The 24,598-nt window shown below is 47.5% G+C and overlaps 1 protein-coding gene across 1 annotated transcript in view; it reads left to right on the top strand.

The window, feature by feature from the left end:
- PSEN2 (presenilin 2) overlaps positions 1 to 24,598 on the top strand; it is an 80,593-nt gene that overhangs the window by 28,871 nt on the left and 27,124 nt on the right. The window contains exons 3-6 of the mRNA XM_082248935.1: positions 899 to 1,040; positions 13,103 to 13,170; positions 13,988 to 14,208; positions 23,505 to 23,603. Coding sequence (XP_082105061.1) covers positions 899 to 1,040; positions 13,103 to 13,170; positions 13,988 to 14,208; positions 23,505 to 23,603 — 530 coding nt within the window. The remainder of the gene's footprint in view (positions 1 to 898; positions 1,041 to 13,102; positions 13,171 to 13,987; positions 14,209 to 23,504; positions 23,604 to 24,598) is intronic.

Genomic DNA, 24,598 nt, shown 5'->3' with positions numbered 1-24,598 from the left:
GTCTAATCCATGCATCGGCCCTACACCATTGTACACTCCGGAATGTGCTTGGAGATCCATGTGGCCACCCGCCTGTCCTTGAATTGAACAAGTTGTCTAATTTGCTTAGCAAATCTTCGCCCAATACAGGCTATTCCACATCCCTTAGGTTGTATCTGCTTTTCTAACTTGCAATGAAACAGTAGAATGTCTGTTTTCTGTGCAGTTAGGCTCCATTCACACCTGAACGTAGCAATTAACTGGTGTTTCTCAGGCGTTTTTTAAGTCGCTCCGACTTAGAAAAAGGGTCCTGTACTACTTCGGGGCAACCTCAGAGCGACTTGCATAGACTTCCATTATGTGAAGTCCCTGCAAGTCGCTCCGAAGTTGTGGTGCACGGCACTGACAAGTCGCCTCCCGAAGTAGTAAGGAGTCGTGTCGCCCCAGTGTGAACCGACTCTAAAGGAGAGAAGAGGGAAAGGAAATTCAGGGTAGAGAGCTTCTGTTTGAGTAGAAAACAAGCAACAAAACACTTCAAACCTCTAAAGTCAGGCGTTTCTATTGAAGTCTATGGGGCAAAAAATGCTTGTAATCTGCCAAAAAGAAGCTCATGTACTTTTTTGAGAGACAGTCGTTTTGCTTCAGGTGATAGAATGCTCATATATGAACAGGGGCCATTGAAATTAATGGGATTCAGCTTGTTTAGTATTTTAGATTTAGAAGCATTAAATAGAAAATCGCTCAGGTATGAAGGGGGCCTAAAGCCTAAGGGTGCCCATACATGGGTCCGTTTTTCAGCCAGGCGGCTGAACTAAAGAACTGACTCGATTTCCCCATTCACACATTCTAACATGGCTAACAAATATTTTAGGTTTGAGGGGCTTACAAGTCATTTTATTCATTTGTTTGTCCTTTTCAGAATCTATACACCTTTTTCAGAAGATACAACTTCAGTTGGGCAACGACTTCTGAATTCTGTTCTGAATACAATTATAATGATAAGTGTTATTCTTGTGATGACAGTTTTCCTTGTTTTATTATACAAATATCGCTGCTATAAGGTAAGAGACCTTTATTTCATATATTCCCCCCAAATACTGCATAAAGAATACTCTGTAAACTATTAAATAGAGTTTATTCAATAAAAGACATAGACCCTAAATAATTTACAGGTAAATGTTTTTCAGTAAGGCTGGGTTCACACTATTGCGAATTGGATGCGGATTTCCCCACATCCAATTCACATATCAGGAGATTGTGACTGGCTCTCTATGGAGCCGATTCACATATCTCTGGAGCAGCTCTGGTGAGAATTGCACAGAAGTCCTGTGCGTCTTCTGGTCCGTTTCAGGCCCAAACTTAGCCACACAATCGCACCTGTAACGGTGAATAGGGACGCACTGGACCCCTGCTGTGAGCCGCTCTGTGTGGCAGTGTGAACCCAGCCTAACAGTTTGTGCTTTCTATGGGTAGGTTGAAAACTAGTTTCTGTTAGCTTTACTTGCCTGACTTTTATTCACCTTTACATCTGCACAATGTTGGCCGTGTTTACATGTGAGAATCCCAGAGGGGGTTCCCGGTTATTTTCTGCAGGAAAAAACCCCATTGAAAGTAAGGCCCCTTTCACACATACGGTCCAATCAGATCCGCCTGTCAGTTTTTCAGGCGGACCTGATCGGATGCCCCATGCATCCCTATGGGGCAGTGGATGTTTCCGCTGACACCCGCTGCCATCTGATCCGATCCTGTCCGTCAAATCCGGACGAATGGAAACCCAGCGGTCCGTTCTCATCCGATTCCCCCATAGAGGACAGCGGGGATCTGACAGCTCTGTCTCTGCACAGAGAGCAGAGACGGAGCTGTCATCCGCCTGCTCAGCGGGGATCGGCGGATCGATCCCCGCTGAGCAGAACGGAGTCCGTCAGCAGGAACGGACAGGTGTGAAGGGACCCTTATGGGAAGCTGACCGTTCCTGTAGATAATGCAGTTGCTGGCCTGGCGTGTTTACCTGTAAATGATTGGCCCTGAGCTCATACAGTCTGCGTTCATTTACAGGTAATCGCTTAGTCATGTATGTTGAAATTTTTCCCTAGTTTAGAGGGTTGATCTAAATTGTGTACATTTTCAGTGCCTTTTTTTTTTTTTCCTAGGTATTCTTGTATCACACTAGTCACTTCTGTAGGTAATCTTATGATCTGCTTTTGATGCTGGGACATTCACTGCAAGTTTCTTTCTGTCTCTTACATACAGCAAGCCTGATATAAAAAATTCATATGAAAAATTTGCTTTCTCTTACGTCCTCCGACAGTCGCCGCCTCTTCATATTCGTCACAATGGGGTATTAGACTTTGCTCCGAAGGAGTAGCTAGGCAACAGAATATGTTAACATTAAAGCTTTTAACATATCCCACCCACAGGGGGTGGTCCCCTCAGTCAATACCCTCCTACTTCCTGCAACCATATCTCAGTTTCAATGTCTAGCTTGTCAGGAGTAGCTGGATCTCTCTATGCTGGGGCTTTTTGCCTCAGCCTTTCTCTTCTTTTTTGATTTTTTGTTTGAGTTTTTTCTCTCTCTTTACTTAGCTGTTCTTTTTTGTCAGCGTTAGTTAGTTCTTCTGATGAAGAGGATTCGTGCGGGCTGGGTCTCGGGCTGATCCCCCTGGTCGCAGGTCGTGGGTCAGTGGCTTCCCAGCCTGCCGTCGAGCGTTCAGCCAGGTAACGATCCTGGCGCAGTGAACGACCCACCCTGTTCGGTGCAGGGATGATTGGTGAGGTGGCTACCTCACTGGACGCTGTGCGGTTTCTTAACCCCGATTTTGTGCGTCCTGGATGCGACTCTCCCTGCCTCATGTGAAGCGGCTTGTTCGCCTGTGCGGGTTCCCCACGCCATTAAGAGGTAGGTGTATCTATGCGGGGACCTGTCTGTCGGGGGGGTGTCAGTCTGGGACTGTGTAACCTGCCTCTGTTCACACTGTTTGTCTCCCTATCGCTCTGGCTGCATGCTGTGGGCTGCAGGGGGGGGGGCTGTGTGGCACTGTCTGTGTCAGCCTGTGTACAGTGTGAAGGGCTGTGTGCTGTGGGGCATGTTTTTGTCATGTTTGGGGCACGATACAGCGATCGCTGCGGCGATCCGCCATGTTTTTTTACATGGGTGGTGTTATCTGCATCACAGTAGTGGGGGAGCGGCGGTTTCGGCGCCAAACGGCGCCATTTTGCCTGCGCTCGCTCCAGCCGCATGTTTTCACTGCGGGCGGCCATTTTCTTGTAGCCTTCCATAGGCTTTAATAGAGCGCCCTGATTTCATCACTTCCTCTTTCCTGGGTGCACCGATCGAGCCGGCAGCAGCAGCAGGGGTCTCCTCAGGTTTTATCCTTCTGTTTCTTCCTATATCCATTGACTGTGTTCAGTTTTATCCCTGTGGGGGTCTCATTGTGCTAGTGTGTGTGTGCGGTGGGCTGCGCTCGCCGCGCTTGTTAAAGGGGCAGTTAACCCTTTATTCTCCGGCATATTTTTTTTTTGGGGCAAATGGATTCTCAGGAGGGCAAATTTCCTGCCACCTTGGTGGGAAGCCAGGGGACTGCTGTTTCACCCCCAGGGGGGGATTTAGCCGAAGTGGTGGCTAACCTTGCTGCTCAGGTGCAGATGCTGGTGGCTGCTCAATCCACTAAAAGACCCAGACTTTCTATTTCCTCTGATTCTGAGGGTGAAGGTGATGGGGCTGCTATGGCTGGGGTCTCCTTATCAGGGTCCCGTTCCTCCCTGAATCTCGTGGGGTCCGAGGTGGAGGCTGAGGTTGAAGGGGTTGATAATTCTCCCCCTGGCTCGCCTGAAGAGCTTGCAATCATGGATGAATTGGTTGCTTCTATAAAACAAACACTGCGTTTGCAGGATGAACTGTGTCCTCCCGCTGCCTTGGCGGCTTATGGGACACAGAAAAGACGCAAGACATCGCAGGTCTTTCCCTGCACTGATGATTTTCAGCGCGCTGTTAAGGAACAATGGCGCAATTTACGCAAACCTTTTGCTGTGCCAAGTAGGTTCAGGCTGTGTTATCCTTTCACGCCTGCCACTGATGAACGGTGGTGTGTGCCACCCCCGGTGGATCACGCAATTGCAGTTTTGAATAAATCCACTGCGATTCCTGCAGAGGATACCCCGGTGTTCCGAGATGCCACGGATAGGAGAATGGAGTCTCTTGCCCGTCATACTTATTCTGTCACGGGTTCGATGCTTAAAGCTCTGTTTGCCTCTCTTATGGCAGCCCAGGCTGTCGCAAGTTGGACGCAGGTGCTTAGGCGCGTCCTAGTGGCTGATTCGGCCTCGCCGGCGACATTGGATATGGTGGATCAAATCCATCAGGGTGTCATGTACCTGTGTGATGCTGACTTGGACTTAGTGCAGTTGGCTGCACGTGTGCAAAGCATGGCGGTGTTGTCTCGCCGCCTGGTTTGGTTGAAGTGTTGGTCGGTGGACCAATCTTCGCGCAAGACCTTAGCCAATCTGCCTTATGATGGATCTCGCCTTTTTGGGGAGTCCTTGGATACGTTGATAAAGGGGATCACGGGCGGTAAGAGCACGCTCTTGCCCCACTTCCCCAAGGCTAAGGGGGCTCCTGGTAAGAAGCATACTAATTTTCAGCCTCCTCAGGGGTCCTTTTGTGCCTTTCGGTCGCACTACAAGGGCAAACCGTTCAAGGGTCAAGGCTCCCAAAAGAAGCCGTGGTCTGGTAAACAGAAGTCCGGTCAGTCCGGACCCGCTGCCCATAACAGTGCGGCCTGAAGGGGCGCCCTCACCCAGTTCTGGGGTGGGGGGACGCTTGCTCGGTTTTCTTCAGCCCTGGCTGGCCCGCGTGCGGGACCGGTGGGTTCAGGAAATCGTTCGATCTGGCTACAAGATCGAGTTTCTCTCTCGGCCGGAGAGCAGATTCTTTCCCTCAAATCTTCAACTGTCTCCGGAGCGTTTGCGGGACCTGCACTTAGCGGTGCGGGACCTGAGGGCTCAGGGAGTGGTGGTTCCGGTGCCTCACCGGGACAGATTTCAGGGGTTTTATTCCAATCTGTTCACTGTGCCCAGAAAGGAGGGCAAGGTTCGTCCAATTCTGGACTTAAAGGCTTTGAACCCCTTTGTGCGGGTTCACAAGTTCCGCATGGAGTCCCTGCGGTCGGTGGTGGCTGCCCTGGTTCCGGGGGAATTCATGGCCTCCATCGATCTGAAGGATGCGTACCTTCACATCCCAATTTTTGAGGGTCACCAGAGGTTCCTTCGATTCGCCATTGCGGAGGATCATTACCAATTCGTGGCGTTGCCTTTTGGTCTCACCTCGGCTCCTCGGGTTTTCACCAAGGTGCTTGCACCCGTTCTGGCTTTGTTGAGAGCTCAGGGCATCTCTGTCCTGGGGTATCTGGACGACATTCTGGTTCGGTCTGCGTCCAGCCAGGGTCTAGAACAGGACCTGTCCATCATGATGCAAACTCTACAGGAGTTTGGTTGGACGATAAATTTTCCAAAGTCGACGCTGAGTCCGTCGGTTCGTCTTCCCTACCTGGGAATGATCCTGGACTCGATCCAGGCGAAGGTCTTCCTGCTGGAAGACAAGCTCAGGACTCTTCAGGAGGAAGTCAGGTCCCTCAGGGACAGTCCGTGCTCGTCCCTCCGGACGTGCATGAGATGTCTGGGATTGATGGTCTCGGCTTTCGAGGCGATTCCCTTCGCCCAGTTTCACACGCGGGGTCTCCAAGCGGAGATCCTGTCCAAGTGGGATGGGCGACCCCAATCTCTGGATCTTCTGATTTCGTTGAGCCTTCGCACCAGAAGGGATCTTCTGTGGTGGCTCCAGTCCCCGATGATATCGGGGGGCAAGTCCTTTTGTCCTATCTCATGGACAGTGATCACCACGGATGCCAGCCTGTCGGGCTGGGGTGGTGTTCTGGGCGTTCTGTCCGCCCAGCGAACTTGGTCGGAGGGGGGAGTCCTCCCTTCCGATCAACATTCTGGAATTGCGTGCGATAAATCTCTGCCTCCGTCACTGGACGGACCGACTGCAGGGCTGTCCGGTTCGGGTGCAGACGGACAATGCCACGGCGGTGGCCTACATCAACCACCAAGGGGGCACCAGGAGTGCCCGAGTGGCTCGGGAAGTGGCCGACATTCTGTCTTGGGCCGAGACTCATGTCCCGGCGATAACGGCAGTTCACATTCCGGGGGTGGAGAACTGGCAGGCGGACTATCTGAGTCGCCAGACCCTGGATCAGGGGGAATGGTCTCTCCACCCGGCTGTCTTCCAGATGTTGTTCGCAAAGTGGGGTCTTCCAGATGTGGACCTGTTCGCGTCTCGTCTGAACAACAAGGTGAGAAGGTTCGTGGCAAGGACGCGCGACCCTCGGGCAGACGCATCAGACGCGTTGGTGGCCCCGTGGCATCAGTACAGACTGATGTATGCGTTTCCACCGATTCAATTGCTGTCCAGGTTCCTCCGCAGGTTGCACTCGGAATGCAGCACGGTGATTCTTGTGGCACCGGACTGGCCTCGTCGGTCCTGGTACGCAGGCCTCGTGAATCTGGCGGTCGACGCCCCATGGCGTCTACCTCTTCGAGACGATCTCCTGTCTCAGGGCCCGATATTCCATCCTGCTTTACAGTCGCTGGCTTTGACGGCCTGGCTGTTGAGACCGAGGTCCTGAAGGATAGGGGTCTCTCCCCAGAGGTCGTTCATACCTTGATCAACGCGAGGAAGTCTTCCTCGGGGAAGGTTTATTACCGTACTTGGAAGGCCTATTTTGCCTGGTGTGAGTTCAGGGGGTTTTCACCTCGCACGTACTCGTTTTCTCGAGTGTTGTCCTTCCTTCAAACGGGTGTCGACCAGCGTTTGGCGCTGGCTACGGTCAAGGGTCAGGTGTCTGCGCTGGCCGTTCTTTTTCAACGTCCTGTGGCTTCTAACTCCTTGGTTGCCTGGTTACCTTTGCCTCCTTGGGACTTGAATCTCGTTCTATCTGTGTTACAACGTGCTCCTTTTGAACAGATCAGGGAGATCTCGTTGTCCATGTTGTCCAAAAAGGTCGCCTTTTTGGTGGCGATCACTTCGGCTCGCAGAGTGTCGGAGCTGGCGGCTTTGTCCTGCAAGTCTCCGTATCTGGTCATTCACTTGGATAAGGTGGTCTTGCGACCTAATCCTTCTTTTCTTCCGAAGCGAGTTTCGGAATTCCATCTCAATGAGGATATTGTCTTACCTTCGCTGTGCGCGAAGCGTAAACATCCGAAGGAGGTGAGGTTGCACTCTTTGGATGTTGTTCGGGCGATAAGGGTTTACCTTAAATCGACTGAGTCTTTTCGCAAGACGGATTCTTTGTTTGTCCTTCCGGAGGGTCCTCGGAAGGGTATGGCGGCGTCGGCTTCTACCATCGCCAAATGGATCAGACAGACCATTGAACAGGCATATGCTTTGCAGGGGAAAGTTCCGCCTGTGCCTGTGAAGGCGCACTCTACTAGATGTCTGAGTACGTCTTGGGCCTGTCGTCATGGGGCTTCTGTGGCCCAGGTGTGTAAGGCGGCGACCTGGTCGACCGTACACACTTTCACAAAATTCTACAGAGTAGATGTTCAGGCATCGGCAGATGCTTCCTTTGGCCGCAAGGTTCTTAGTGCGGCAGTTCCTTAGGGTCCTTTGTTTTGGACCCCTGGCTGTTGGGATACGTTTTTATCCCTGGGTTATTTGTTTTTCCTGGGTTGTTGCTCCTGTTGAGCAAGTTTTTTTCCTGTTGCCCAGCTGGTGTCCTTCCTTTGGTAAGGTTCCTTTCTTTGATGTGGAGACTGCGTTGCCTTACGGCGCGGCTGCGTTTCCCACCCCTCATGTTTGCACTGCTTTGGGACGTCCCCATTGTGACGAATATGAAGAGGCGGCGACTGTCGGAGGACGTAAGAGAAAACGGAATTTTTGTAAAATCTTACCTGTAAAATTCCTTTCTCTGAGTCCTCCGACAGTCGCCGCTCCCCGCCCCTCTTTTGGGGTTTTGGTTGTATACTCTACTGCTATTCCACTGAAACTGAGATATGGTTGCAGGAAGTAGGAGGGTATTGACTGAGGGGACCACCCCCTGTGGGTGGGATATGTTAAAAGCTTTAATGTTAACATATTCTGTTGCCTAGCTACTCCTTCGGAGCAAAGTCTAATACCCCATTGTGACGAATATGAAGAGGCGGCGACTGTCGGAGGACTCAGAGAAAGGAATTTTACAGGTAAGATTTTACAAAAATTCAGTTTTTCCGAACATTCCTTTGTTTTTCTAATCATTATGGGGTAATGGGGTCAAATTGATGTTTGTTTTCAAACACAGTGACAAAAAAATTTGAAGAAGCAGGATGGGAAATTTTCCTCAAGTGATTTTCTAACAGTGTATGTGGTTTTCGTTCAGGAAAATCCATTTATCCTAAATTCAATGTTGAAAGCAAACACAATGTTACTTTTAAGCGACAATCGTCATGGATTGTACTGATTCAAATTTTTGTACAAATGTACAGTAGGAAATCTACTGTGTGTAGCCAGCTTAAGTGATTAACAGCCATCAATCAAATGTAATCCTACTTTGGAAGATTAAATGAAATTGTTAATGCAGGAAGGAAATTACACATCAGACACCAGCTGCCCTCATACTGATCCTATGAAGATGTACAGAGAGCTATATGCCGGGGATAATAGAGAACATATATTCATAAAGGCATATTAAAGGGTTAAAACCCCTCTTGGCAAAGAAAAAAAAAAACCACAAACTGTTCTTCCTTATAAAACTGGTCATCACTACACTTGCATCACTTTTCATCCCTTATGAACTATACTATCCATGAGTAATATAAAGTGTATCAAACTGCCCTAACTACAAAAATTAATCTAAAGAGCTGCTAGCAAATTAACTGACGTGTTGTAAATACTGTAAAGTGAAAAAATAAAAATTGCAGCGCTAAACCAAAACACATAAATATGTGACCATATATGGATAAATGAACATCATATATATCAAATAAATCATATATAACCAAACGTGACTGGGAATAATCAAATGTGTTGCCACTGAAAAAAGTTAATAAAGAAAGTCCCAGGTGGTGAATGAAACTAAATGTGCATCCAAATTCAAAGATGATAGTGAACCGTGCCACGGGACCCCACACCAAGGATCAAAAGATTGCGCTCACCGGAGGGTATGGACCCAAAATACTTTATAGTATATGGGCCATACGGGCTGATGATGCTGTATACTCCCAAGATAAGGCTGGAACACCGGATGATCAGGAAGGTAGCCAAAGTGTCACAAATGGAAGCTGTAGATCTCTCACAGTCATACATGGAGGAAGTCAGACAAAACCGACATAGTGTAAAACTGCTAAAACTTTAATAATGTATAAAAGCCAAAGAAAGACTTACAAGCATCCAATGGACTTAGGCATGTAATACAGAAACTGATGGCATGAATAACGTTTCTGACGCGTTTCCTCTAAGCAGACCTAATCATAGGAAGCTGCCAAGGCTTTTATATATTATTACACTATGAACGTAAAATGAACATAAAGAACACATAGTGTTCAAAAATAATATGTTCAAAAATAAAAGGGTGGGACTTTATATGAGGTGTGGCCAGTTGACACATGATGTTTTATTGGTAGTACATATACATTTGCTGGTAAGCATAAAAAGGCATATGGTCAAACATCATGTGTTTATTGACATGTAAAATGGCGGTTAGCCTAGGTACAATCAATACAATCAGTTCAAGGGGGACATAAACAGTATACAGCTGGATAATATGGTAGAATCATAATGAAAAATGACAAAGGTAGACCAACAAACATTTGATTTGTACAACATGATAATTGGATGCATGCTAAGATGATATTGAGTATACATGGCCTCTTCAGCTCGACGCGCATCGTGAAAACCGTTTCACTTCATCAGGAGCAGGCACAATTGGACTATGTCAGTGAGGCTGTAATGGCACCCATAAATGCGTCTGGAAGGGAACTGAGGGAGCAAGAAAAAAACCGCGCAAGGCCAGAGGCGCAAGTCCATAGACATAATGTGAATTGCCATATAGGTTCTCAGGCTGGGTGATCAAATGTAGCTCTGTGCAGTGGCTGCAGCCGCGGAGGTAGCTCCCAGCGTCATGGGCAATTCGAAAACTCGGAACAACACCTGGCAGACGGAAGAGGCCATGTATACTCAATATCATCTTAGCATGCATCCAATTATCATGTTGTACAAATCAAATGTTTGTTGGTCTACCTTTGTCATTTTTCATTATGATTCTACCATATTATCCAGCTGTATACTGTTTATGTCCCCCTTGAACTGATTGTATTGATTGTACCTAGGCTAACCGCCATTTTACATGTCAATAAACACATGATGTTTGACCATATGCCTTTTTATGCTTACCAGCAAATGTATATGTACTACCAATAAAACATCATGTGTCAACTGGCCACACCTCATATAAAGTCCCACCCTTTTATTTTTGAACATATTATTTTTGAACACTATGTGTTCTTTATGTTCATTTTACGTTCATGATCAATAGGGATGGAGACTCTATGGCACGAGTCTCATTTAAAGTCCCACTTCCCTCATCTTTCCCTATCTTCCGTTTCCCCCCTTCCTTCCCCATTTTCCTCATTCCCATCAACTTATATTATTACACTATGTTGGTTTTGTCTGACTTCCTCCATGTATGACTGTGAGAGATCTACGGCTTCCATTTGTGACACTTTGGCTACCTTCCTGATCATCCGGTGTTCCAGCCTTATCTTGGGAGTATACAGCATACAGCATTATCAGCCCGTATGGCCCATATACTATAAAGTGTTTTGGGTCCATACCCTCCGGTGAGTGCAATCTTTTGATCCTTGGTGTAGGGTCCCGTGGCACGGTTCACTATCATCTTTGAATTTGGATGCACATTTATTTTTTCACTTTATACTATCCATGCCCCATATCCCCCAATACACTAACTCTATCATCCACAACCCCAATTATTATTACTTTTACAGGGGCTATGCCCAGAGTATTGGATAATGTTATGTCTGCTGGTCTATGGTATTTTACTGGCTGCAATGCAGTCTTACCTATGCACTAAAATCAACTTGTATGCCAGTTTTGTGTTTCTATGCAAATTGGAGATGTTTGTATTAGGGATAGACTGATATGTTTTTTTCCAGGGCCGATACCGATATTTTGGTCACAACGTATCGGTATGGGCCGATATTTTGTTAATTTTTAAAGTTTTGAAAAATAAAGACAATTTTTGACACAAATCTGGTACTGAACATGTTAATTTTTGTTTAATGCTTAATGGCTGGCTTGCTGGCCCCCTGTGGTGGGTGGCTGGCTGGCTGGCACCCTGTGGTAGGTGGCTGTCTGGCACCCTGTGGTGGGTGGCTGGCTGTCTGCCACCCTGTGGTGGGTAGGTGGGTGGCTGGCACAGGGGCTGTGGGTGGCTGGCTGGTACAGTGCCTGTGGCTGGCTGGTACGGAGCCTGTGGGTGGGTGGCTGGCTGTCTGGCACCCTGTGGTGGGTGACTGGCTGGCGCCCTGTGTTGGGTGGGTGGCTGGCACAGGGGCTGTGGGTGGGTGGCTGACTGGTAACGGGGCTTTGGGTGGGTGGCTGACTAGTACAGGGCCTGTGGGTGGGTGGCTGGCTGGCTGGTGCAGTGCCTGTGGGTAGCAGATACAGGGCCTGTGGGTGGCTGGCTGGTACAGTGCCTGTGGCTGGCTGGCTAGTACAGGGCCTGTGGATGTGGGTGGCTGGCTGGCACCGGGCTGCTGTGGGTGGGTGTATGGCTGTGATACACTCCCGCTAGACTACTCCCGACTACAGACGAGGCTGTCCAAGGCGAGGGAGGCGGCCTAAGAAGGCAGAATGAAGTCACAAAAATACCGGCAATATCGGCCAGTTCCGGGGCCGATACCGATATATTGGGGAAAGTGCATATCGGCCTTGCCGATTAATCGGTCTGTCCCTAGTTTGTATGCCATCTAATAATATTCTCAAGAAAATGATTTGGAAATAAAACCCCTTCCAGGCTATTTTAGCTGTCTGTATCCATTTGAGATATTTCCCCACACTTATTGTCCTGGAGAGGAGTAACTTTGAGGAAGTCCCACCTTCACCAGAACAGCTACGAAAAAGGGTATTAAGTCCAAAATGCAACATTTTATTGTTTCCACTTGTATGCTGATGCCACTAATAAAGAGTTATTTAGGACATTGGACCTGCTGCTGCTTTCTCCCACCAGCAGTAAAAACCTGATAGAGGATCTAACCCTTTCCCATTCTATGTAAAACAAGAAAAAAGGTTATGGCTGCAGTTCTGTTTTAACTTGGGTGACAGTTTAATTTACAGTAGCACAGTTGCAATGCATACTGGAAAGCACTAGTGGTTTTCAAACTGATATTTTCATCTAGTAGAAGGATCTTTTCTGTAATTAAGGGATGCACCACCTGTATGTCTTAGAGACCCTGTCACTTTGAAAAACTCATCAGCATGTACTTGGTAATATTAAGGTTACATCCACACAGCAGAATTGAAGTGGCCAGGGGTGGCTCCCAGTCAGAATCATTATATTCTTGCTGTCATTTGTAAATGCTGCTTGCATGCACTGTGTGGGACAAGGCAACAGTTATCAGTGTGGCTTTCAGATTAGTACTCTGTACAGATCAATGGCCAGCGCCGCTGTTGCTCACAAAAAAAAAACAGTCATTTGAGCTTTTACATGCGAATAGAGCCTCTGACCAACCCAGGACGAAGACCGTATGCGTCTAGGGTTGGTGTTTCTGCGCAGAAGCGAATGAGTGGTTACATGTGAATAGCAGTGGCATTGGCCATTGGTCTGTACAAAGTACTAATCTGATAGCCACCAATGACAGCTGCTGCTGGTGAGACACGGTGTGTGCAAGCAGCGCTTACAACCGTCGTAGTTAATTGGCCAGTGTGTATGTGGCCATATTCTAAATCATTTTAGGTCATAGAGTACTGTATGTACTACTAATTTATAGAATGCTGTATGTACCTTTTTTGATCTTTAATTTTGTGCTATTTAATTCCTAGTGTTATGTTTTTATTTTTATTTTTTATTTATTTTAGTTCATTCATGGATGGCTGATTCTGTCCTCTCTTATGCTGCTGTTCATGTTCACCTACATGTATCTTGGGTTTGTATAAATTATTCCTACATCTTTATAAAAAATGTTGTCAGGGCTTGGCAAATTTGCTTTGAATCTAGGAGCCACCTAAAAAAGTTAGGAGCTATTTTTTTTTCTATTTCTGTTCAGAGTATAAAATGGCAGAATAAAATAAAAGCCATAAATTACTTCTACTTACCCTGGTTGTTTCATGAGGTGGGCAATTATAAGTCATTTATGGCTTTTATTTTATTTATTTCAAAATGTAGACAGCTGTTTCATCCAGTTACACTATTGAATGAGACAGCGTTTTCACTAGCTAATTTCAAGGGTTGTCACATGATATTACAACAGAGATCTAGAAAGCGCAAAATTTCAGTAAAAAACACATTAAAGTAAATTTTAGGGCACAAAAACGCAATAAATTACGAATTCACTACCCTATATTTTTTTTATCAGCGACGCTTTAAAAGCCCCCTATAGGTCAGTTTAGCGCTATGGAGGAGGTCTTTCTATTAATATTAATGTTTGCACATGATATTGATATGATTTATGATTTCAAAAGACTTATGATTGTACACACCATTCATGTTTGTGTTTTGATTATAAGTGGCGCTAATACCCATAGGGTAGGTGGGGTTTTTTTTTTTTTTTTTTTAGTCTCTTCAGTTTTTTATACATAGTATAAGAGCAGCATTCTGTTTTTATTATTTTAGTGTTTTATTTTTTTGGTTTTATTGATTTTTATTACCTGTACAACATCTATACATATATCCATAGCGTGGATTAAATTTCTTTATATATTACTAAAAATAATGTTTTTTCTTTTCTTTTGATTTTGTCATAGGGAAGTTTTTAAAACCTACAATGTAGCGATGGACTACCCAACGTTGATCATGATTATCTGGAACTTTGGAGCAGTGGGCATGATCTGTATTCACTGGAAGGGGCCTCTACAATTGCAGCAGGCTTATCTTATCATGATCAGTGCTCTTATGGCCCTTGTGTTTATCAAGTATTTGCCTGAGTGGTCCGCCTGGGTAATACTGGGAGCAATATCTGTATACGGTACTTCACTTATAATACATGCTATTTTATGTTATGAAAGGTGAATGTCATGAAGGGCATTTTGATTTATATTAAACTTGTCATTTTAATATAAATTCACATTCTGAAATTGCAAAAAAAAAAGTTTGCTGCTCCCGTGTTCCTTTGTAAAAGCTCCAAGCTAATCGTATTTGGCGGATTAGTGTTGAATCTGATGTGTAGGCACTCAGATAAAATAATGTTTATGTTTATTTGTTAATAATTATGTTTTGAAAAATATTACCTGTGAATTTAAAAGCAATTAGCATGGGTTGTGGCTCTAGTTGGCCTAAATGAAACATATGTAACAGAAAAATAAAAAATTCAGCTAAACGGACAAAAAAAATAAGACAATGCAACAAAAATATTTAAATAAAAACATTTGCCACTTCCCTACTTTTAAAACCACTAAGGTAGCCCATAAATTATTCTTTTTTTTTTTTGATTCAACCAGCGAGTGAAAAGAAAATTACCTGATTTAACCATCCACACAGTCTGTGCGGATGGGGGAATCACTCCTGCTGATTCCATCAGACAACTTCACCCACCCACAGCTCTCTGTGAGTAAGTCTCATCAAGGGAGCTTAGTGCTGTGGTTCTTTCGGATCTGGAATTTCTCTACACCTTTAACCACTTCCATACAGAGCAGTTGCACCCCCTTCCTGCCCAGACCAATTTTCAGCTTTCGGCGCTCTCACATTTTGAATGATAATTACTCAGTCATGCAACCCTGTACCCAATCAAATTTTTTATCATTTTTTTCACACAAATAGAGCTTTCTTTTGGTAGTATTTAATCACCACTGGGTTTTTTATTTTTTGGGATATAAGTGAAAAAATATCGAACATTTTGAAAAAAACACATTTTGTTTTAGTTTCTATTATAAAATTTTGCAAAGAAGTAATTTTTTTCATAAATTCTGGCCAAAATTTATACTTTTACATATCTTTGGTAAAAATAACCCAAATTAGTGGTTATTATTTAGTCTGTGTAAAAGTTAGAGTCTACAAGCTATGGTGCCAATATTTGAAAATTGATCACACCTGATGTACCAATGGCCTATCTCATTTCTTGAGGCCCTGAAATGTCACGACAGTACAAATACCCCCCAAATGACCCCCTTTTGGAAAGTAGACATTCCAGGGTATTTAGTAAGAGGCATGGTGAGTTTTTTGAAGTTGTAATTTTTTCCCACAATTCTTGGGAAAATGAAGAATTTTTTTTTTTCTTTTTTTACACAAAATTGTCATAATTACAAGTTATTTCTCACACACAGTATATGCATACTTGCAATTACACCCCAAAATACATTCTGCTACTCCTCCTGAGTATGGCAATACCACATGTGTGAGACCTTTACACAGCCTGGCCACATACAGAGGCCCAACATGCAGGGAGCACCATCAGGTTGTCTAGGAGCATAAATTACACATATAATTTCCTAACGACCTATCCCATTTTTGAAGGCCCAGGAACACCAAGACAATGCAATTACCAACAAAATGACCCCATTTTGGAAAGCAAACACCCCAATGTATATTCTATGAGGCATAGTTAGTCTTTTGAACATGTCATTTTTTCCACAAGTTTTTGGAAAATGTGGAAACAAAATGAAAACGCATTTGTTTTTATACAAAGTTGTCAATTTATAGGATATTTCTAACACATAGCATGTACATAGCAAAAATGACACCCCAAAATACATTCTGCTACTCCTCCTGAGTATAGCGATACCACATGTGTGGGACTTTGTCACAGCATAGTCACATACAAAGGCCCAACATTCAAGGAACACCGTCAGGTGTTCTAGGAGCATAAATTACACATATCATTTCATTACAACCAATCACACTTTTGAAGGCCCTGGTAACCCCCACAAAATGACCCCATTTTGGAAAGCAAACACCCCAACACATAATCTAGGAGGCATGGGCTGAAGATGGTACTCAGGTACATTGATCGGCTTCAGAAAGGTACTCGGGTACTCTGATGAGCTTCAGAGAGGTACTTGGGCACTCTGGGCTGGAGACAGATACTCGGGTACTCTGATGACAGGTACTCGGGTACTCTGATGACAGGTACTCTGATGACAGGTACTCGGGTACTCTGATGGGCTAGAGACAGGTACTCGGGTAATCTGATGGGGTGCAGATAGGTACTCGGGCACTCTGGGCTGGAGACAGATACTTGGGTACTCTGATGACAGGTACTCGGGTACTCTGATGACAGGTACTCTGGTACTCCGATGACAGATACTCAAAGTACCCGAGTACCTGTCACCGGAGTACCCGAGTACCTGTCACCGGAGTACCCGAGTACCTGTCACCAGAGTACCCGAGTACCTGTCACCAGAGTACCCGAGTACCTGTCACCAGAGTACCCGAGTACCTGTCACCAGACCATCAGAGTGTACCCGAGTACCTATCATCAGAGTGCCTGATGGGCTGGTGACAGGTACTCGGGTACTCTGATGGGCTGGTGACAGGTACTTTGGTGGGGTAGTGACAGGTACTTTGATGGGCTAGTGACAGGTCCTCTTTATTGGGGGGGCAATCAGTGTGTTTTGGGGTGCACTGTAATCGGTAACTAGCTGTTACTGCAATCTCCTCCTCACACAGGATCAGCGTGTGAGGAGGAGAACACGGTGACAGCTAGTTACCGTGTTCTCTGTTGACATTCTGTGACCGGCTGTGATTGACAGCCGGTCACGTGGTAAAAAGCCAATTTCATTGGCTCTTTACCTAGATCGGAGATGGGCTCTGTCCGAGGGACGAGCCTCATCCTCGATCACCGCGATGCGCGCCCCTGGGGGCGCACAATAGCTGCGAGAGCGGGCCGCCATCATATGACCGCGGCCCGGATCGAGGAGCACTTGCTGTCGCCGTCATTTTTCAATGACGCGGTATGGAAGTGGTTAAAGTGGAACTATACTCACACTGAATCCAGCGATGCAATGTCCCTGGAACTCACTGCTGGAGGGCCTCCGAACTAGGGATAGACCTATATGGTTTTCCCTTACGTCCTCTGACAGTTGCCGCCCACTCATACTGTCTTCACTTATGGGTATCGACCTCTTATCCACAGGAGTAAGCAAGGCAGAAGATTTTGTTAAAAACACAAAACTTTGCATAGATACACCTACGGGGGGCTGTCCCTCTGGTCCAATACCCCCAGCTAGCCTCATTCCAATTCAGTTTGTCTTTTGCCTAGCTTAGGAGTAGGCAGGCTTCCCTGTCCTGGGGCTACAGTCTCAGCCTTTTCTCTGTTTTATTACATTTTATTTTCTGCTAAGTGTGTCTTTCTTTGCACTAATAGCTTTTTATTTGTTCCTGCGCTTAGTTAGTCAGACTTCAGAAGACTACAGCGTTTGCGGAGCTGGGAATCGGACTGGTTGTACTAGAGCCTTACGGAATCCCAGCCCACCATCGAGCGTTTAGCAGGCTATGCGTACGCTCAGGTCTCGTAAACGACCTGTCCCTGTCCTCAGGTACAAAGCCCGCGAAGTGGCCACTTCGCTAGGATGTCTCAACTGCGGTACGCCGCGTGTTGCTAGAATCCTGTTTGGCTGAAGGCACCCCCACCGCCTGGGGTGGGAGGCTTCCCGTCGCAGAGTGGCACCCACGAATTTGCATGGATCGTGAGTAACATGCTACCCCCTCTGTCTATACATTGTATGCCCGGGGGTGTGTGTGTAGGGCCTTCTCTCATGGGGATGGCAGTCTGTTTAGAGTCTGTGTGATCCCCTCATGTCTGTCTGTGTGGTCCCTGTGTCTCCCTCACGGTCCCTGATGGGGCGATATTTGCGGTCATGCCACGCTGTGGGGGGTTTGCGGGGGTCCCTGAGTCCCTCGGGAGTGTTTTGTTTCACTTTGGGGGTACAGGCATGGTTGTGGGGACCGCTGCAGTGTAAAAATCGTGGGGCCGCCATTTTGGGTGTGGGCAGGCTGTTCTGGCTTCATGTGTGGGCATTCAGCAGCCATTTTCCCTAGTGTATTCGCGCCCTTTCGGGCGCCATCTTTAATGGGGGCAGTGTAATCTTTCATGCTCTGCGGCCATTTTCCCGGAGCCTCCCCATAGTTTCATGGGCAACCATTTTTCTTTAGTTCAGTTCCTATTTGGGCCTCTAGCAGCGTGACATCACTTCCTTTCTTCAGTCGGATCGAGCTGGAAGCTGGTATAGTACAGCTACACTTCTGGGGGGCTTTCTATGCTGTTTTTCTGGGTCATGCCTTGCTGGCAGCTATGTTACTCTGTATTTAGTGGCACATGCTGGTCCTCTTTGCGGCGCTTTGCGGTGGGATCCGCCGCTGACGCTGATTTAAAGGGCCAGTGCCCAAAAAAAATTTTAAGTAGGTATTTGGGCAGCATGTTCCCCCCAGCGCTGGTGGAGGGTTCAGGTGACCTGAATCTTCTGTACTAAGCTCCCTTCCTTCTGCACTTGTGACTTTAGTGTCTTAAGTGGCTCTGATGATGTCTGAGCGGGCTTCTAGAAAAAGACCCAGACTGTCTCAGTCTTCTTATTCTGAGCTAGATATGATTGCCATGGACAGTGTACCCCCTGAAGGGTCTGTCCTCTCGGTCGGAGGGGAGGAGGAGGGGGACGACTCCCCCTCCAGGTCGGCCAGAGAACGCGCGGTAACGTCTGTGTTTATAGTTCTGTTAAGGATACACTGCTTTTAGGGGATGAGCCCCACCCGCCGGGTAAGCGGTCCTCCTTTGGGACCCACAGAACCCAGAAAGCGGCTCAGGTATTTCCCTGTCCCGCTGAGTTTCAAGAAACGGTGAACGAACAATGGCGCAATTTATAGCGCACTCTTGTGGTACCTATGCGGTTTTCAGTACCGTTGTCCCTTTGCGTCTCCAATGGATTCGCACTGGACTGTGGCCCCTAAGGTGGACCACATGGTATCCAGATTACACAAGGCCACTCTGATGCCCATGGAGGCTTATCCGGTGCTTAGAGACCCGGCGGATAGGTGGGTGGAATCTCCTTCCCGCCACTCCTATGTGGTGGCAGGTTCCTTGCTGAAGCCCGTGTTCGCCTCAGTAATGGTCTCTCAGGATGTGGTGTAGTGGACTAAGGTGCTCAGTTGCACCCTTGTGGCTGATTCCGCCCCTCCTGCTACTTTGGAGATGGTGGACCAAATTGTTCAGGCGGTTTTATGCCTGTGTGATGCGGCCTTGGATGAGGCCCCTTTAGTCTTATGCTTATCTGCTTTTGCAGCGATAATCCGTCGCCTTGTGTGGCTGTAGAGCTGGTCAGCCGACCAGACCTCCAGGAAGAAGGTGTCTGACATCCCTTATGCAGGGAATCGCCTTGGACGAGTTGGTGAAGGGGGTCACTGGGGGTAAAAGCACTCTGCTGCCCCATGTGTCCAAGGGTAAGTTTTTTGCCGCGGTAAGCGGGGCCCTTCCTTTAAACCTAACCAGGGGTCCTTTCGTGTCTTTAAAGCACATGGCAAGGCGTATCCTTCAAGGCCTCTGGTGGCCAGAAGAAGCCTTGGGCGGGCAAGTCTATAGCCGCCCACTCTGGCACGGCAGCCCCGTCCGCCATTCAGGACAGATGGGTTCAGGAACTCATTCGGTCGGGGTACAAGATCGAATTTCGATCGCGCCCAGCAGGCAGATTCTTTCCCTCAAATCTTCATTGGCCCCAGATCGTTTCCAAGATCTCCAACGGGCAGTTCAGGATCTCCTCGCCCAGGGGGTGATCGTCCCGGTGTCACATCGGGACAGGTTTTGGGGGTTTTTAACTTGAATCTGTTCACGGTGCCCTGAAAGGAAGGCAAGGTGTGTCCGATTCTGGACTTAAAGTTTCTGAACCGCTTTGTGCGGGTTCAAAATTCCGTATGGAATCCCTCTGATCGGTGGTGGCCTCTCTTTGCCCGGGAGATTCCTGGCTTTAATCGACCTCATGGATGCGTTTCTACACATCCTTGTATTTGAGGGTCATCAGAGGTACCTCCGATTCGCAATCGCAGAGGAGCGATATCAGTTCGTGGCGTTACCTTTCGGTCTCGCTTCGGCTCCAAGGGTGTTTATAAAAGCTTTGGCTCCTGTTCTGGCCCTGTTGCGGGCGCAGGGGATCACAATCCTTGGATATCTGGACGATCTCCTGTTAAGGTCGAGTTCCAGTTCAACTCTGTTGCGCGCTCTGTCAACCACGATTCGGACGCTCCAGGAGTTCGGGTGGGACATCAACTTTCAGAAGTCGACATTGCTCCCTTCTGTTCGTCTCCCTTCTCTGGGAATGGTCCTGGACTCCGCCCATGCGAGAGTTTTCCTGCCGGAGGACATGCTCCGGACTCTGCTGAACGAGGTCAGGTCCCTCAGGGACAACGAATCCTCATCACTCAGGACCTGCATGCGGTCCCTAGGATTGATGGTGTCAGCCTTCGTGGCGATGCCGTTTGCACAGTTCCACACGTGATCTCTGCAAGAGGGGATCCTAGCCAGGTGGGGCAGGCATCCTCAGTCCTTGGACAGGAAGATATCATTGAGTCACTGGGTCAGAGCGGACCTTCTGTGGTGGCTCCAGTCTCCGGCTCTGACGGAAGGGAAATCCTTCCGGCCGTTGTTATAGAAGGTGCTCACCACGGACGCCAGCCTGTCGGGCTGGGGTGGCGTTCTGGGCAAATTGTCTGCCCAGGGCACTTGGTTGGAGGGGGAATCCTCCCTACCGATACATGCCTTGGAACTGAGAACGATCAGACTCTGTTTGCTCCGTTGGTGGGATCGTCTTCAGGGCCACCCTGTGCGGGTGCAGGTGGACAACACCACTGTGGTGGCATACATCCATCACCAAAGGGGCACCAGGAGTGCCCGGGCGGCCAAGGAAGTGGCCGAGATTTTGCCTTGGGCCAAGACGCGGGTCTCTGCGCTTTCGGCAGTTCACATTCCGGGTATAGAACACTGGCAGGCCGACTATCGGAGTCGCCAGACCAGGGGGAATGGTCCCCACACCCGGAGGTGTTTCAGATGCTGTGTGTGCGATGGCGTGCCTCTAAACAAGGTGGGAAGGCTCTTGGCAAGAACACGCGATCCTCTGGCAGCCGCATCGGACGCGCTGGTGGTGCCCTGGAATCAGTATCGCCTCATTTATGCCTTCCCCCCCCCCCAATCCAGTTGTTGTCACGGTTCCTTTGCAGGTTGGTCTCGGAACCGAGGTTGGTGGTCCTGGGTGCCCGGACTGGCCGCGCCGGTCTTGATACGCGGACGTCATGCAAATGGTCGTCGAGCCTCCCTGGCGGCTCCCCTTACGAGACGATCTGTTGTCTCAGGAGGTGTTCTTCCATCCTGCTTTACAGTCGCTGGCTTTGACGGCGTGGCTGGTAAAAGCCAGATCTTGAGAGATCGGGGTCTCTCGTTGGCGGTCACTCCTACCTTGCTTAGAGCTAGGAAGGCCTTGTCCGGTAAGATTTATTATCGTACCTGCAAGGCTTGCTTCGCCTGGTGCGAATCGCAGGGTTTCCATCCACCCTACTTTTCGGTGGCAAGGGTGTTAGCCTTACTGCAATCCGGTGTGGACCTACGTCTTGCACTGACCACGGTTGAGGGTCAGTTGTCTGCGCTGGCAATTCTTTTCCAGCGCCCCTTGGCATCAAATTCCTTGATCCGCACCTTTATTCAAGGGGTGCGTCATTTGGCCCCCCCTCGGAGGGCGCCCTTAACCCCTTGGGACTTGAATTTGGTTCTGTCCGTTTTGCAACGTCCTCCCTTTGAGAACATCCGGGAGATTCCTCTGCCTGCACTGTCACGAAAAGTTGCCTTTCTGGTGGCGATCACATCTGCTCGCAGAGTGTCAGAGTTGGGGGTCCTATCATGCCACTCCCCCCTAACTGGTTCATAGGGATAAAGTGGTCTTGCGACCTCATCAATCCTTCCTTCCGAAGGTGGTGTCTGAAATCCATCTCCATGAGGACATTGTTTTGCTTTCGCTGTGTGCGAATCCTACGCATCCTACGGAGTTTGCCTTACATTCCTTGGATGTTGTCAGGGCGATCAGGGTTACCTGTCGTCTACTAAATCCTTCAGAAAGTCGGATTCTCTTTTTGTCCTTCCTGAGGGCCTCGGAAGGGTATGGCTGCGTCTGCGGCAACCATTCCTGTCTGGTTCAGACGGACGATTGTACAGGCTTATTCGCCTAGTGACCGGGTTCTGCCCTTCCCTGTCACGGCGCACTCTTCTGAGCGGTGGGTGCGTCTTGGGCCTTTCGCCATCAGGCGTCGGTGTCCCGGGTGTGCAAAGCGGTGACCTGGTCGTCAGTGAACACCTTTACAAAGTTTACGAACTTGATGTTTTCGGCATCGGCAGATGCCTCCTTTGGCCGTAAAGTTCTGAGTGCGGCAGTACTTTGGGGGAGACATGGCGTTTTTAGCCTGTCCCCTCCTGTGGGGTTTTTTTCCCCCTTGGTTATTTTACCTTCCTGGGTTTGTTTGATCCTGTTGAGCTTTCCTGTTACCCAGTAGGTTACCTTTCTGGTTCAGATAAGGTTCTTTTATCTGACCTTGGGTGCTTTGTTACCTTGAGACGGTTGCGTTTCCCACCCCTCATGTCTACACTGCTTTGGGACATACCATAAGTGAAGACTGTATGAGTGGGCGGCGACTGTCAGAGGACGTAAGAGAAAATTGAATTTTTGTAAAATCTTACCGTAAAATTCCTTTCTCTGAGTCCTCTGCCGCCCCCACCCCTCTTTTGGGGTTTATGGACTATCTACTGCTTGCTACCAAACTGAATTGGCAATGAGGCTAGCCGGGGGTATTGAACTAGAGGGACAGCCCCCTGTAGGTGTGTCTATGCAAAGTTTTTTGTGTTTTTAACAAAATCTTCTGCCTAGCTTACTCCTGTGGATAAGAGGTCAATACCCATAAGTGAAGACTGTGTGAGTGGGTGGCGACTGTCAGAGGACTCAGAAAAAGGAATTTTACGGTAAGATTTTACAAAAATTCTGTTTTTCAGGGCCGATACCAATATTTCGGTCACAACATATCGGTATCAGCCGATACGGGCCGATATTTTGTACATTTAAAGTTTTGAAATTAATTCATGTCTAACCAAAATATCCCTCACATTCCTGGCCCTTTTTGCAGTCATATGGGAGCAAGATCTATCTATTTATTTGTCTGTCTCTGTCTATCTGTCTGTCTAATTTAACGTTTGGTAAGTTGCAATAGTTTAAATTTTTGGTTTTGGGTTTATTACCACTTTAGCTGTTGCAGCTAAAGTTATACCAGCTTCTCTCAAAATAGGTGTCTGTATTGTGTCTTTGCTGACAGATTTGCTAGCTGTATTATGTCCAAAAGGCCCTCTCAGAATGCTGGTGGAAACTGCCCAGGAAAGAAATGAGCCTATATTTCCAGCATTAATATATTCCTGTAAGTATATAGTTGTTTTCACTATTCTGCCGTAGAAAAGATGTCACTTAGACATCCTTGACGTCCAGACTTGATTTAAATGCAGGGGGTGAGTTGTATGACCCTGGGCAGTCATGAGTGTTTCCTAAAAGATACCTCTGTGTCTGATAAACACTTCAATGTGTACCCTTGTGGGATATATTCCTTTCTATGTTCTAATCTGTAAATAAAAATACTGCGTGTCCCTGGTCTCTGCCTAGTTTTCCTATTTCTGTGGACTGCAAATGTAAAAACTTTATATAATGAGACTAATAGTAGGTATAGCACACAAAAAATATCTATTTCTAATTGGACAACACTTGGCACATGGCAAAAAGGTTGGCAAGCTCTTAGCTAACCAATTGAAGGGGACACATACCCGACAACGTATATCTAAATTGACACATCACTCTACTGAACTGACTTTAACCAACCCTAAAGACATTGCCGATGCCTTCAGCCAATACTATGGCTCGCTTTACAACTTAAGGGATGACATGTCCACTCCCCAACCATCTCCGGAGGACATTGATAGCTTTTTAGCTTCGATCTCCCTACCCAAATTACGACCCGCAGACGTGTCGGAATTGAACCTCCCTATCACAGACGCTGAAATTATTAAAGCAATCCATTCATTGCCCCTCAACAAGGCCCCTGGCCCTGATGGGTTCTCTTCGGAGTACTACAAACAATATGTGCACCTTTTAGCCCCCAGACTCCGGGGGGTGTTCCGCAGGGCTGCCTCTTCTGCCTCCTTCCCTCCTGAGATGTTGGAGGCTACTGTTATTACGTTGCCCAAGCCGGGGAAACCCCCGGATTGCGCGAAGAACTTCAGACCCATCTCTTTGCTCAACGTGGATCTGAAGGTCTACTCGAAAATACTGGCAAATCGAATCTCCAAATTTTTACCTGACCTTATTAATCAGGATCAGGTAGTTTTGTCATGGGCCGTCAGGCCACCGATGCTACTAGGAGGA

The sequence above is a fragment of the Pelophylax lessonae genome (genome assembly GCF_965119305.1).
Source record: "Pelophylax lessonae genome assembly, chromosome: 3".
Taxonomy (NCBI): Eukaryota; Metazoa; Chordata; class Amphibia; order Anura; family Ranidae; genus Pelophylax; species Pelophylax lessonae.
The sequence above is the reverse complement of the archived record's forward strand: the minus strand, read 5'-3'. Positions and strand labels throughout refer to the sequence as shown.